The 14,028-nt window shown below is 42.4% G+C and overlaps 1 protein-coding gene across 2 annotated transcripts in view; it reads right to left on the reverse strand.

The window, feature by feature from the left end:
• Positions 1-287: 287 nt before the first annotated feature.
• Positions 288-14,028, reverse strand: part of CDK19 (cyclin dependent kinase 19) — a 168,223-nt gene continuing 154,482 nt past the window's right edge. For both annotated transcript variants that reach the window (XM_059401207.1, XM_059401208.1), the window contains 5 exons: positions 11,824-11,896; positions 11,321-11,418; positions 10,341-10,419; positions 9,372-9,638; positions 288-4,631 (listed from right to left, as the gene is read on the reverse strand). In XM_059401207.1, coding sequence (XP_059257190.1) covers positions 4,500-4,631; positions 9,372-9,638; positions 10,341-10,419; positions 11,321-11,418; positions 11,824-11,896 — 649 coding nt within the window. In that variant the 3' untranslated portion in view covers positions 288-4,499. The remainder of the gene's footprint in view (positions 4,632-9,371; positions 9,639-10,340; positions 10,420-11,320; positions 11,419-11,823; positions 11,897-14,028) is intronic.

Below are 14,028 nucleotides of genomic sequence, written 5' to 3' on the forward strand. Positions count from 1 at the left end.
GTTTTTTTCTAAAAGGCCATTCTCATCTTCCTTTTTTAATAAAAAGGATGTTTTCCTGAGAAATGTTTTAAAAACTGTGATTTTGGTTCGGAGGCATATGTAAGCAGTGTGTCTGTGGTTTTGTGACATCATAAGCATCCTGAATAAAATAACATATTGCAACTTCCAGGGAGACTTTGCATCTCTGCAGGATGAGTTTCATCTGAAAAGCTTTTAGGCATGCAGATAAAATTTTGACACTAAAACTTATTCACAGTCTTCCTAGACTCAAAAAATCCACCAAGAAACAAAGTCAATTAAATTTTATTACAACCGAGAATATAAAATAAATGCAATGTAATTTATTTTAGCTTTAACAGTCATCTCAAGAAGGGTGTCAGGACAACTCAAATGCGGGGAAACACTCTGGACTCCAAAGTGGCTGCTCTCCTGCCCCCCACGGAGCTCACTTGCTGGGGGGACAGCTGGCTCTGAGTGCACACCTCGCCGCAGAGTGTGGGAAGCGTACGCGGTCATCTCTATAATCATAGAAAGAGGGATGCGTGCAGAAAATGGCTGAAAGAAGAGACAAAGACAGGTACACTTCACAAACAGGAATTATGGGAGTTACAAACTAGGCAGTTGAGAAAGGATATACTACATAACATATATAAAAAGTACTTTAAATTGCTGTTAAAAAGGACATCTTCAGTCCAGATTTTGTGTAATACTTTTAGTGTCTACACAGACAAATCTTTAAAAAAATTAAATAGTATTAATTTACTAAATATTTAGGAGATAACAGTGCATTAAGGATTTTTTTCAATATAATACATACATATCACTCCTTTGCAGTGATAGCACAGAAGAGTAAGTATGGCCTTAGGTACAACACATTTCTTTAAAAAATCCTAAAACAATGAACTTTGCTTTATGGTATCTGTGACTACTCTTGAAGATGATGGGGCCTAAACTGCTAGGTTTGATATAAAACGTTACTTAATCCTTGAATCCTTCGAGCCTCCTTCAGGCTAACTGCTGTCTTAGTGCCTTTCTCCATTCCCTTGAAAGAGATCACCGGAGAGTTAAGGATTTCCAATTTTCCTAGAATTTTTCCTTCATTGTAGAGTGTCTGCCACATCGTTTTATTCAAAAGCAGATTAAGCTGCAAATCCTTTTGCCTGACGATTTTTCCTATTCCCTGGAGCAGAGAAAACAGCTTCGTTTCAGAGGCATCCACCCAGCAGCGGCTTCACCATGAGTGAGGCAGTGAACATGGAGGTAAGCGTCGTCCCTTTCCATTCATTCTTCAATGTCAGTTAGGTTCACAAGAGCGAAAGAGTAGTGCAGAAGGCCAAAATTCTAAGTACTAAAGTTTTAAAACCACACAGATATAAAAATATACATGCCCTTGGTTTTTGTATGTTACTGCACGACCTACTATCATCACGAAGATTGCTTCAGCCTCGTAGAAACAGCCCTGCCACCAGGCTACCTTACCCTGGAGCTGGCTCTCCTGAAACTAGAATCCCTTTTCCCAAACACACAGCTCACCAGAAAGCTATTTGGAAACTGATTTGTAATATGGAGGGCAGAGAACTTGTATTCCTTCCTTCCTTTCAAATAACCTCCCTCTGTTTGGGTATTCTCATGGCTTGGGGGAGGGGGACTGCCTGCGTTCTCAGGGAACAAGACAGTAATGCGTCTTCGAAGAGAAATGAGGTCATTTGGGGACTACAAAGGTAAATTTTAACCTCAAAAGGCGTCACAGAGCTCCCTCAAGGTCCCACAGTTTAGGGTCCATAAGAATGTTAAAGGCTTTGTTCCCGTTTGCAGGGAAAAGGAAATCATGAGTCTAAATTATTTCAAGGGTACTGGGCCCAACTGGCACCCCCAACTCTGAGGCAAGAACGGGAAGAAAAGGGCCAGTACCAGCACAGTGACCAGAATAATGCGGGCATCTGCCTGTATCCTGGAGAAAACCATGGACTAGAAAAACGGATGGTACCCCTCACGGATTCTGCATCAGTTCTGCCAATAAACTTAGCTATCTGCAAGGAAAGCAGGGTACTCCTGTGATTACATAAGCACGTATCACAAGAACAGTATATCAAAGTTGCTTATAAAGTATGAAGGGGCGTGGTATTTTGGTCTACACCCATAGGTGGGCTTTCCTCTTATTAACTCTAAGTGCCCCCCCCCCCCGGGCAGCCACGGGGCTTCTGTTTTCCCTGTAATTTCCCACAACCACTTCAGAAGTGCATTCTGCTTATAAGGGCCACCAACTGTTGTTGAGAGGCTGCTGTGAACATTTCAAAGCCACATTAATGCCTGTTGTGATATTTAATCGCTGGCCTTCTCTAAGGTCGATAGAAACCTCTCGATAACACTATCACACAGCAGCTTTGGAAATGATAACCCTAACCAAGTGAGTTTAGAAGTAAACGAAAGGACCCTCATACTCTTATAAGCCAGTCCTCTCATCCCAGGAGAACTTGCAGTTGTGGAATGGACCCTAAGCTCCTTAAGGACAGGAAGTATGTCTTGCCCTTTGAGTCTCCCAGCCGGAATGGCCCTGGGCACATGGTGATGGTGCAGCGAGCAGCTGATGGCCAATAACTCTGGACAGTGAGGCTTCAGGGCACAGGAAAGAATTTTATACAGGCAGCTATGTTATGCAAAGGGCTATTAATTTCCCATTTAAAAAAAAATGGAAGGGGTGAATTACCATTGAGACAATCAGAAAATTCCTTCCAATGGAACATGCCAACTGCTTCATCTTCCATGTTCATGAGTGTCACTATATAGCTTCTATTATTAATAAGCATTATTATGCTGAGATCAGTAAGGTCCTTGCTGGCTACAGTATCACATTAATAGTGCAAAATGTATACTGGCTTCTGTCTAAAATCTTATTTGTGTATGGACCCAGAGTATCATAACCAGGTAGATAAGTTCACAAATAGTTTTAAAAAAATGCATATAGCTTGCATATACAACAATCAGCTATTTCTTCTAGCTCAAGAAAACATTTAAAACAAGGCTGGTGCTGCTAGTAGCATTCAGAAGAACACAAATTTCTTGCCCCTTACATTACAATGGGAGCTCTAAGTCTTTACATTTCCTGTGACTCTGGGAAGTGAGGGGCTCCTTTCCCTGGCTGAGAAAGAACTCAGCCTCTAATTCATAGATCCTGGAAATGTATAGTCGTGTATACTATCTGCCCACAGTTTTTTAGGCACAATTATTAAGTTTTCTCCTAGGGGCAAAGAAAGCATTCAGTGCAATGAAAAGATTCTTGATAGAATTAAGTTTCAGTTAACAACAGCAAAATTATGCATACATAATACATCCTCGAAACATGAATAAAACCTAAATTTTTAACATGCTTTAAAAATAGTCACTCTATGTCTAATGTAAATATGAATGGAGAACACTGCTCTTTATTTTAGAAGCAGGCTAAGTTGCAAATGAATTTGCAGGCTTCTGTTTGAGTACTCTTGATTATGTAAGAAAGTTACTCAAGCTAACCCCCAACGTGAAGAAACCAACAGTTCTTTAGAGAAGCCAACTTTATGTACAATACACACCAAAAGCTTTTCCTTCAAAGGTAAGTAACACATCCTTTGATCGATGTTACTCCTTAAAGAAACCCTAGTGCAGTTAATACTCTCTTCTGCTTTCTGGTGTGGGGCACCAGAGGGCTGCAGTTCTTCAAAGCTCTTGAAACCCTTTTTAAGGTAGACTTAGCTACGTGACGGTTAAGTGAGAATTCTTCAGTACTGAATACTCTTCAGAACAAGGTGATTCTGGGAACTACGTTCCATATGAATGACTGATTATATAAAAACTAGCACATACTTCAGTTCTTCGTAGCATAAAGCATAGTAACTGTAAAGATCTAGGCTGTTTTGGTTGTAGGTTCCCTCAGTCCCACCGTTTGTCTTTTTTTTTTTTTAAGACCTTCCCTGAAACTAGATAAATAAAAACGTAATAGTAAAGTACTTTGGGACAGTAACAGTTCCTGTTTAAGACTTCCATGAGCAAAACAGTCATATTCTGTGAAAACAACGTAGTGCTTTAAAAGGTGCATTTTTACCTGTGTCGCTAGAGCAGTTCATGACGTATAAAACTATACACCGCTGGAGTCCTGTTTCTAAAACATTAAAATCCTATTAAAAGAGCTTTGAAAAGATAAATCATAGTGATTGCTACAGCATGAGAAAGGTGCACCAGGAAATCCTTCCAAAAAATGCTGAAGGTTACAGAAGTGAAGTGCTAGGATTAGATCAGACGCTGGAGGAGAGTCGCAGTGGAACACATGCGGGGACAGGGTGCTGCGGAGACTTCACAAAAATCTTCTTGAAGTCCATTAAGAAGACACATCAGTTAGTCCTGTAAAAGTCAGGATGGAGCCTTCCTCCTAAGTGGAGGAATTTGAGACGGCATCATCGATTGCATTTTTTTGGTTCTTTTCAACGCGGACATCATATTGCTGGAGTCTGCGCCCTGGGCCGCCGTCAGTAGCGGTGGCCCGGGTGAGACGGGTGGTACTGCGCGCTCTGCTGGGACGAGGACGAGTAGCCGAGGGTGCTCTGGGACTGAGAGGATCCCTGAACGCTGCTTTGGTAATTCAGGCGAGAACTGGAGTGCTGGGGGGAAGGAAAGGGAGAAAGGGAGTCACTGGGGGAGGCAGAGAATGGCTCAGGGTGTTCATCCCGACAGCACGGGCTCCTGCTTCAGATCCACGGTAGCGCACAGCGGATGTAAGCTCCTTAATACATTTTGCGTATTTGAACACACGGCCTTCACCACTGGGACAACGTGTTTTGGCAGGCATGGAAGTGTGGGGCTGGATTTCTTTGGGGCATAAACCGCAGTGGCAAAGAAAGGCAGAGGGGAAACGCAGGCTGACCCCTGCTCTTGATACTAACTCTGCTTAGCTGTTCTTTGTGTGACTGAGATTTGCAAACAAGAATGATCAATCTGGCACTGAATTCGTGGTATTCGTAATGTATCTGGATGTGCTGTTAATGTCCTCATAAGAAACAACAAAGTGATGATTAAGAAGTCATTTCTAGAGGCACCTGGGTGGCTTAGTGGTTAAGCGGCTGCCTTCGGCTCAGGTCCTGATCTCAGGGTCCTGGGATCGCGCCCCACATCAGGCTCCCTGCTCAGCGGGAAGCCTGCTTCTTTGTCTCCCACTCCTCCTCTTGTATTCCCTCTCTCACTCTCTCTCTCTCTGTCCAATAAATAAAGAAAATCTTAAAAAAAAAAAAAAAAGTCATTTCTAGAGAAGAGAATTTGCAGAGGTGGCGGCTACAGTGGCCTCAGCAGCACCACCCATAGGACAAAACGCGGCAGGGTGGGCGGGATGGGGCAGCAAGTGCGTTGTATAAACCTCAGGGAACATTTAGAATGAAAAAAAAAAAAAAAAAAAAAAAGTTCATGCATGAGAATGCCCTCAAGAGAAAGCAGAAACAAATGATTTTAATTCAATGTTTTTTTTATCACCTTAAATGAAACATTCATCTTCATGGTACCAAGAGCAAATACGAAAAGTATGTTTAAAAAACCATCTATAGGGGCACCTGGGTGGCTCAGTCAGTTAAGTGGCTGCCTTCAGCTCAGGTCATGATCCCAGGGTCCTGGGACTGGACTCCCTGCTCCACAGAAAGCCTGCTTCTCCGTCTCCCCCTCCCTGCTGCTCTGCCTACTTGTGCTCTCCCCCTCTATCTCTCTGTCAAATAAATAAATAAAAACCTTTAAAATAAAAAATAAAAAATCCTCTATAGAATAAGAACACCTGTCTAGTTAAAGATAAGCATAGCTGGAACCAGTGTCTTTAGCTAAGCTCAGAAGGCTGGTTTTTCCCAGGAGCAAAGTGGGAAAGAGCTTACTAATAAAACCATTACTCAGAGTAAAAAATGTAAATGACCTTGTGGTGGCACTGAGGGTTTAAGGAAAGACATATCAGCAGGGTCCCCCCGCTCAGTGTGCAAAGGCTGCCAAACCTAACTTGGAACATCTGGTCTAAGACAGCAGGGCCAGAAGATAGTCTTGGTGAAAAACCGCTCTGCCTGGCTTCTTCTCTGTTACAGAACTCTGGCTAGTTGCAGAGAGCAAGATGGAGTCACTCATGTCAAGCAGCCACTAAGGGGCCCGCAGCTACCAGATACTGCCAAACCCAGCACCAGCTGACGACACTGCAGAACTCAATCACCAGAGGCAGGGGAGGCTGGCAGGGGCCCAAGACTCACTAAATCCCTCTAAAAGGGGAGAATTTCTGCAGCACACTGTCCCACTCCTCAGACACTGACCCCTCTATGCCCGACCACTTCAAAAAGACACCTGCAGCCGAAGGCTCTGCCCGACGGATCTCTGAACAGAACTGAGTGCCGAGAGCGGCCCCGGACTGGACAGAGACCTCCTCTCAACCGCGCACCACCAGAACTGACTTCTGGTTTGGTTCGGTAACTTCCTACCCTCTATTCTACCTCGCTTGTTGTGTGACTTGTCTTACGTTCTGCTCTGTGTGCCATGTGAGGAGCGAAGGCAATCGTGTGGTGAAAAGTCACCGAGTCTGGAATCCTGCATCTGGTTTACAATGATGTGAATCCTGCTTTGTGAGTGAATAAAGCCGACATCACGGAAAGACGCAACTTGTGCCTGCGCCTTCCTGGCGTGCTCATCACGCTAGATGTGTTAGTGTAAGAAGCCTTTCAGGCTTCCAGATTCCCATGTTTTATTTTTAAGTTTATTATGAAAAACATGTTCTTTGCACTCACAATTGCTAGGCTGGCTATGATCACTTTACTTTAGCAGATTAGATTCAGCACGAAGGTTCCTCCACACTCGGCAAAGAACAAACGTGTTGAAATGTGAGTCACGCGTAGGTGCAAGGGGCCCTGCCACCTCCACAGCGCACAACGTCTCCAGCTGAGGCGCTGCAATATCTGCCCGTTCCATAGATGACGCTGTTTTATTTTTAAGTGGATAGCATAGTATGGGAGAAAGAAAAGCAGCTTAAAGAATTCTTGGATTTAAAAGGAATACAGTAGGATAGTAATCTGTCCATAATGAACTATTCTCAGGTGAATATAATACAGTCCAAGACACAAAGATGAACCAGTTATAAGAAAGGTTTGGTGCTCCCATAATAGGAATAAACTACTGTTGGGGCAAAACAAAATTTATAATAAAATTCAAATATGTTCATGACTAACTACCCAAATAGCAAGCTGTTTTCAGTACATCAAAATGAAGCCTCGATTCGTTTCATTGTGTTTAGAGAAGAAAACCACAGGCCCAAATTGTGTCACTTAGGCCAAATCACCAAACCAGAGCTTAATACCAAAGCTAATTGCAGTTTCAACTTTCCCCAGAAATGTAGTTTACCAGGTCAGCCAGGAAATTTTCTGATGGGTGCCAAAGAGTCTGCCACCTGGGCCTCTCTATTCCCCCAAAGGAACAGGAGGTAATTTGCATGTAAGACCCCCCCTAACGCCCCCCCTCTCTCCCGCTAAGGGAAAGTGACCCAGCCCAGACAATCTTTTCTACTCTTTAGCTACTCACTCTCTTACCCCGCCTTCCTTCCTAGAAAAACCTTCCATTTTATACAACTCCTAGGAGCTCCTCTCGACTTGCTAGATGGGATGCTGCCAAATTTACAGATCATTTAATAAAGCCAATTCGATCTTCAAACATACTGTGTGGAATTTTGTTTTTAGCCTGTGGAACCAGTGTCAGTGCTAGTGTGTACCCCACTGCTTGCACGGACTCTTCCAAAAGAAGTTTTCAGAGAAGACATTGTGTGATAACACATTCATTTGTAGGTATATTAAAAAATGTAAAGCCGGTTGATGGAGCTATTTATTATGTCTTTCTCATTAATGTTTCTCTTGATTCCCATTTCTTATCAGTGAGTTTATGGCTCCCTTGCCTGAGGGTTTTGTTTTTTTAATCTCCATCTTCTTTCTCCTCTTCCACCAGAACCCTGAGTCTTTTTTTTTTTTTTTTTTTTTTAGTTTTAAGGGTGTTTTTTTCTCCCCACCCCCACCCCCTAGATCTTATACTTTCCTTAAAAATGAGGACTTTAAAAAAAAAAACAAAGAAAGAAAATGAGGGTTTTGTGGGTTTTTTGTTTTTCATTTTTGCAGTATTCCCTATGGTGTTCACAGGTATTTTTACCTCCCTCTTCCCAAATACTAATTATCCTTAGACTTTTTTCCCTTTAATTTCCCAAATTAGTAGTACCATCTGTAGAGGCCACTTTTAGACAATAGGCTCGAGCAATGGGAACTTGATCAAGGCAAAAGGGCCCACAGCAACCCCCTGGCTGAACACAGGCCCCCTCAGGGGACCCACCTCAAGGAACCACAGACCCCAACTGATCAGTGCGCTACTTACAACCAGGCACAGTTAGCGAACCAAGGAGAATTCCATAGTCACCAAACCCCCTCACCTTCCCGCTTTTAACTACAGCCCCTGACCCACGGCCTCCTGGCACACTGCCTCTCCTGCGCTGTCCTCCACGGCTCCCTGGTGGTAGACTCAGTCCACTTCTATCTCCTTTGCTACCCTTTCACCGCCGGGACCACCAGCGGCCACTGGTTTCCACCCATCCCTGCCCCACACTTGGGAGCCCCCCTCCCATCGAGAGAGACACCACATTTCGACAGATACCACACAACTGTACGGTGTTTTTTATCTTCATAATAAAAAGTATCTTCAATTCTCAGAAATACTTCCAGTGTGACCTTAACAGTGATTTCTGAAAAGTCTCAATCTTAATCCCTTTCTATGCTTACATGGCTACTTACTGATTATTTCCTCTCAATGAACAGCAAATCTTTCTCAAGTATGCAGCTTATTTTGTCCAAAATAAGCCACCGCTCCTCTCTCTCAGTTGCTTATCTAGTTATCTTTTTCTGACCCAAAGCTGACAGGCAGCTAGAAGGATAATAGGAGAGATTTTCTTTGAGGAGGGAAACGCTTGCCTCACCTTCCCTCCTCAGGAAGGCAGGGAAAACAAGGCAAGAATGAAATGTTTTGCGATTACATGAAATATGACCAAAATGTTCATTTTCATATAATGACCTAGAAATAGGATTGTAGCATTTGTACAGTCGAACTTTAGAGTTAGGTACTACATAAGTCTAAATTGACTTCTGGGTTGCCTGGGTGGCTCAGTCTGCTGAGTGTCAGCTTTGGCGCAGGTCCACATTCTGGAGTCCTGCGATCCAGCCCCTCTGTGGGGTTTCCCACCTGCTTCTCCCTCTCCCTCTACCTCTCCCCATTGCTCAGGTTCTCGCTTATGCTCGCCCTTTAAAAAAAAATCCTACTTCCCATTTCACAAAATGTACCCCCGTTAAAAAAACCAAGTTGAGTACCTGATAATCTGAGGGCAGAACAGGCCCGCCTGAGTTTGCGCCCGAGGGCCCCAGGCGGGGCTTCTTGTTCGCAGGCACCTGACTGAGGCCCGAGTCCTGACTGTGCTGCAGGCCGGGCCCCGCACCCCCGGTGCCCGTCCCAGCCCCGCCCGCAGTCCCATTGGTCTGCGTGCTGTTCTGCTGCGGTGGGGGCGCCTGTGGGGGGGCTGCCGCCTGCTGGGGGGGCGCTGTGGGCTGCTGATGTTGGTTCTGTTGCTGCTGCTGATTCTTGGAAGAAAGAGAAACAGGTCAACTCGGTATGGAACCACATTAACAGGATGGTACTTTCTTTTCCTTTTCCTTTTCTTTGTAACAGGACATCACTTTGAGAACTTGATAACACCCACGTGACTGCCCACCGAGCTGGACTAGGTGAGACACGCAAGTACTGCAGCTGGCGACGCAGCATCCCCAAAGGTCAAGAGTCCCGAGCCCCGAGCGGGATTCAGTCTCTGAAGTTCGTTTAGGATTGCGCGGTCATCTTCCACCCCAGTCCCAGACACCCCACTGGAGAGCATGCGGCACCCAGGAAGTAGTTCTGCACTCTTGGAGCGGTAATGGTCTCCATCATGAGTTTGGAAAAGCAGAGGAATAGGGGGACGGCCTGATATATTCGATTACCAGCTAAGAGAAAGATGCTTTGAAAGCAGGTGGCACAAAGTGATGGTGATGACACCCAACAAACAGAACGCACAATTAAGAATTGGGGAATAAAACAGGCTCTAAAACAAATCAGAGGTTCATTTATCTGTAAACTTACTATATTTCAAATCACAAAGTACAGCTGCAATCACTTAATTAAAGTGATGTAATTAATACATACTTAATTAAAGGCAGTTAAATACACAGGAATCATTAAATTATACTTCCCTAAATTCTTTCTGCCTTCTTTACTCTCTGGACGTGAAGCATATACTGTGTAGCTTATACCTTGTCACCTTTCTCTTCAGGTTCATCTTCGTTAAGGAATTCTCGTTTGGGGTACGGAATCTGGCAGCCAGCAAACACACTACAAAATCATTAAAAAAAAAAGAATATACATCATGGCCTACAGTCTACAGTATCAGTGATCTTGTTAACTTGAAATTCCACTTTTTTTCTTAACATATTTCCCACTCTTCATCTATAACTACTATTTGCTAGATGCCTCCCAAGATAACTCAATTCAAGCAAATCAGAAAAGAATTTGTGGTGTGCCTGGGTGGCTCAGTCAGTTAAGCTCCAACTTTTCATTTTGGCTCAGGTCATGATCTCAGGGTCGTGGGATTGAGCCCTGTATTGGGCTCCGACCATGCTGGGCGTGGAGCCTGCTTAAGATTCTGTCTCCCCTTCCGGCCCGCCCTCCCCTTTCTCCCTCTCTTAAAAAACAAAACAAAATTAAAAAAGACTTCATTGTCTACATTTTAAAAATATTTATTTATTTGAGAGAGACAGAGATAGTGAGAGCGAGCATAAGTTGGAGGAGGAGGAGAACTCAGGCTCTACACTGAGCAAGGAGCCAGATACGGGGCTTGATCTTAGGACACCGAAATCACAACCTGAGCCAAAGACAGATGCTTAACCGACTGAGCCATTCAGGTGCCCCTGTTGTCTACGTTTTATACCCAATTGTATAAACTCATCTGGCTGAACTCATCTGGCTGACTGATCTAAAAGTCCCACCTGTTCTCAGCTTGAGCTTTTTTCTGTAATACCAAATAACGGTGAACCCTAGAACACTTGTTTTCATTCACACCTCTCTATTGCTTTGCCTGTTTCAGAATACACGCCCTTTCTCTTGAGGACTTTTTCTCCAAGGCAGTATTCATGGAGAACTTCCGTAAGGCTGCGGTAAAGTGTTCTCTGACTTTCAGCCACCATCGAACACCCTCAACCTGGAGCAGAGGACACAGAAAATGTAGGATACATACTCTAATGTTGGCAAGGGGTCCTCCTGAAAATAGGGATCCTGCAGAGCCTGCTCCGAGGTAATTCTCTTGGTGGGATCCATAGTAAGGAGTTTCTGAAGCTAGAGTAACACATAAGAAATTGATAGCAAGTGGAAAGATCACTTATAAGTCAATGTGTTGACTTTTGTATAAATGTCTAGCAGGATAAATATCAAACACCATTTTGTGGAGCTCACCATGCTATTAATATGCTAGATGCATGTATGTGAAATTGGCAGAAATCATTAGTGTTAAAGCCCTTTAAGAATGTAATTTTTCTTTTCCTGCTGATAAATCGCTGGAAAAAATTAAGTCTAGAAGTCAAGGGGGACATCTCAAAAGAAAAATGTTTAACTTTGCCTCAACATCCACCAATTTCTTTTCTTTCTAAAGAGGAGGAGTAGCTAAGACAATTCCGTGGTGAATGGAACGAGGTGGGCTTGTGCCACAGACCCGAAGTCCCCGTCTGGAAGACAGGCACCTACCAAGAGGAACACTTTGCTGTCAGGCTTGACCTTGTGTTTCTCCATGTACTTTATGAGGCTACTGTTGGCGTACCTGCAAAGACATGACAATGACACATCACTGGGAACACTCACACATTTCATAAAATGTGTATTACTGAAGTACAGTTTACACAATTTGTATTTTTTAACGGAAAGCTCCCAGATTGGTTTTCCTATAAGGCACATGTTTAGACCACTGTTTTTTTCTGATTAATCAAAGAACACATAACCAAATATTGGTTATGTGTGAAGAAGCAGAAATTGATAAACAGCCCACATAAGAGTTTCTATTGTTACGATGGCTTTGGAAAACAATTATACATTAACCATTAGAGTTGAAAATGTGAACGACCTAAAATCTAGCAATTCCTCTCCTGGGTACATACTCTAAGAGATTCCTTTGTGCATGGATATCACAGGAGACATGAAAAAGAATGTTCTTAGCAGCATATCTATAGCAGAAAACATGTAAATAATACAAATGTCTACCAACTAAAGAATGACTACATTGTTTTATATTCACAGAATGGAATGTTACACAATAGTAAAAATGAATACAGAGGCTGAGTGGGTAATAAAAGCAAATAAAAACAGACTATAATATAATTTATATAAAGTTCAAAGATATCTTAAACTGGAACAATAATCCATTTAGAGATACAAACATCTGTGGCAAAACCAGAATAAAAAACATGGAATGAACAGGAAGGCAGGGTAGAGGGTACACAGAGCACTTCGGTAATCTTAGTAATGTTCTATTTCTTCTGTTCAAGGGTGAGTAGAGGACTGTTTGTTTTATTATTCTAAAAAGACTGTGTATCATATTTTTGTCACATATGTTCTTTCCTAAATATGAAATATTTCATATTAAAAAGGTAAAAAAATAAGTAATATATAAGTTTATGGTAGAAAATTTAGAGAATAAAGTATAGAGAAGAAAACTGAAATCACTCATGGTCCAGCCATTCAGTGATTTAAAAGAAACACACAAAAAAACCACTGTTGAGATTTTGCTAATTTTCCTGTCATTTTGGCTACATATCTATAGATGATACAAATACAGAAGGGGTTTGTTTTATTTTTATAAAATTGGGATCATACTAAACAAACTGTCCTACCTCTTTTCACTTAATAATAATAATGTTTCATAAACATTTTTCCTTGTCTAACACTACCTAAACTACTAATCTGCAATGGTTGTATATTCCTACTGTTGTTACTGATGTTGTTTCTTTCACAACAGTTAAGATATAGGGGTCCTTGTAGGTTAATCTGATCCGCATAGTAGGAGACAGTGCTGCACAGCCTATGAGAATCAGAGACCCCTTCCAGAGCCTGACTCTGGCATTTACCAGCTGTGTGATCATGGGCATTCATTAACCCCTGTGAAAGCCTTAGGTTCCTCCTCTGGAAACTTAGGATTATAACCAATACAGGGTTGTCGTGAGGACCATATGAGAAAATGCAGGTAATGGCTTAGCACCAAGCCTGACACATAGTAAGGACTTAGCCATGCGTGGCTGCTCTGACTGCTTCCATAGGAAAAAGTCTTGGATTTATTAGGTCAAAGGATATGTACATTTCAAAGCCATTTGTATGTGCTCTAGAACCTTGCTACACAAAGCTGGCCCTCAGATCAGCAGCATAGGCCCCTGAGAGCCTGCATTTTTAACAAGGGCTCCAGGTGATGTGTATGTACATTAAAGTTCGAGAAACACTGAGAAACAAGGAAGCATGCCCATTTTATCATACCCTTGCCAACCCTAGGTATGTTCATTTTCAAAATCTCTGCCATATATATTAATTTAAAATTTTCTCAGGGTGCCTAGCGGGCTCAGTCGGTAGTGAATATGATTCTTGATCTTAGCGTTATTAAGTTCAAGCTCCATCGATCACTATAGAGACTGCTTAAAGATAAAATAAAATAAATTTTTTTTTTTTTTTTACAATTTTGCTCCAACACCAGAAGTATTTTTATTAGCGAGGTAACCACTAAGTTTGTTAATGGGAAGAAATTTTAAAGTTTATATAGAAATGGAGTTTGTCTATATACACATCTTCGGACTTTATGTTAAATCAACTCCATGTAAATAATACAAATGTCTACCAACTAAAGAATGACTACATTGTTTTATATTCACAGAATGGAATGTTACACAATAGTAAAAATGAATACAGAGGCTG

This window comes from Mustela nigripes, chromosome 5 (genome assembly GCF_022355385.1).
Source record: "Mustela nigripes isolate SB6536 chromosome 5, MUSNIG.SB6536, whole genome shotgun sequence".
NCBI lineage: Eukaryota > Metazoa > Chordata > Mammalia > Carnivora > Mustelidae > Mustela > Mustela nigripes.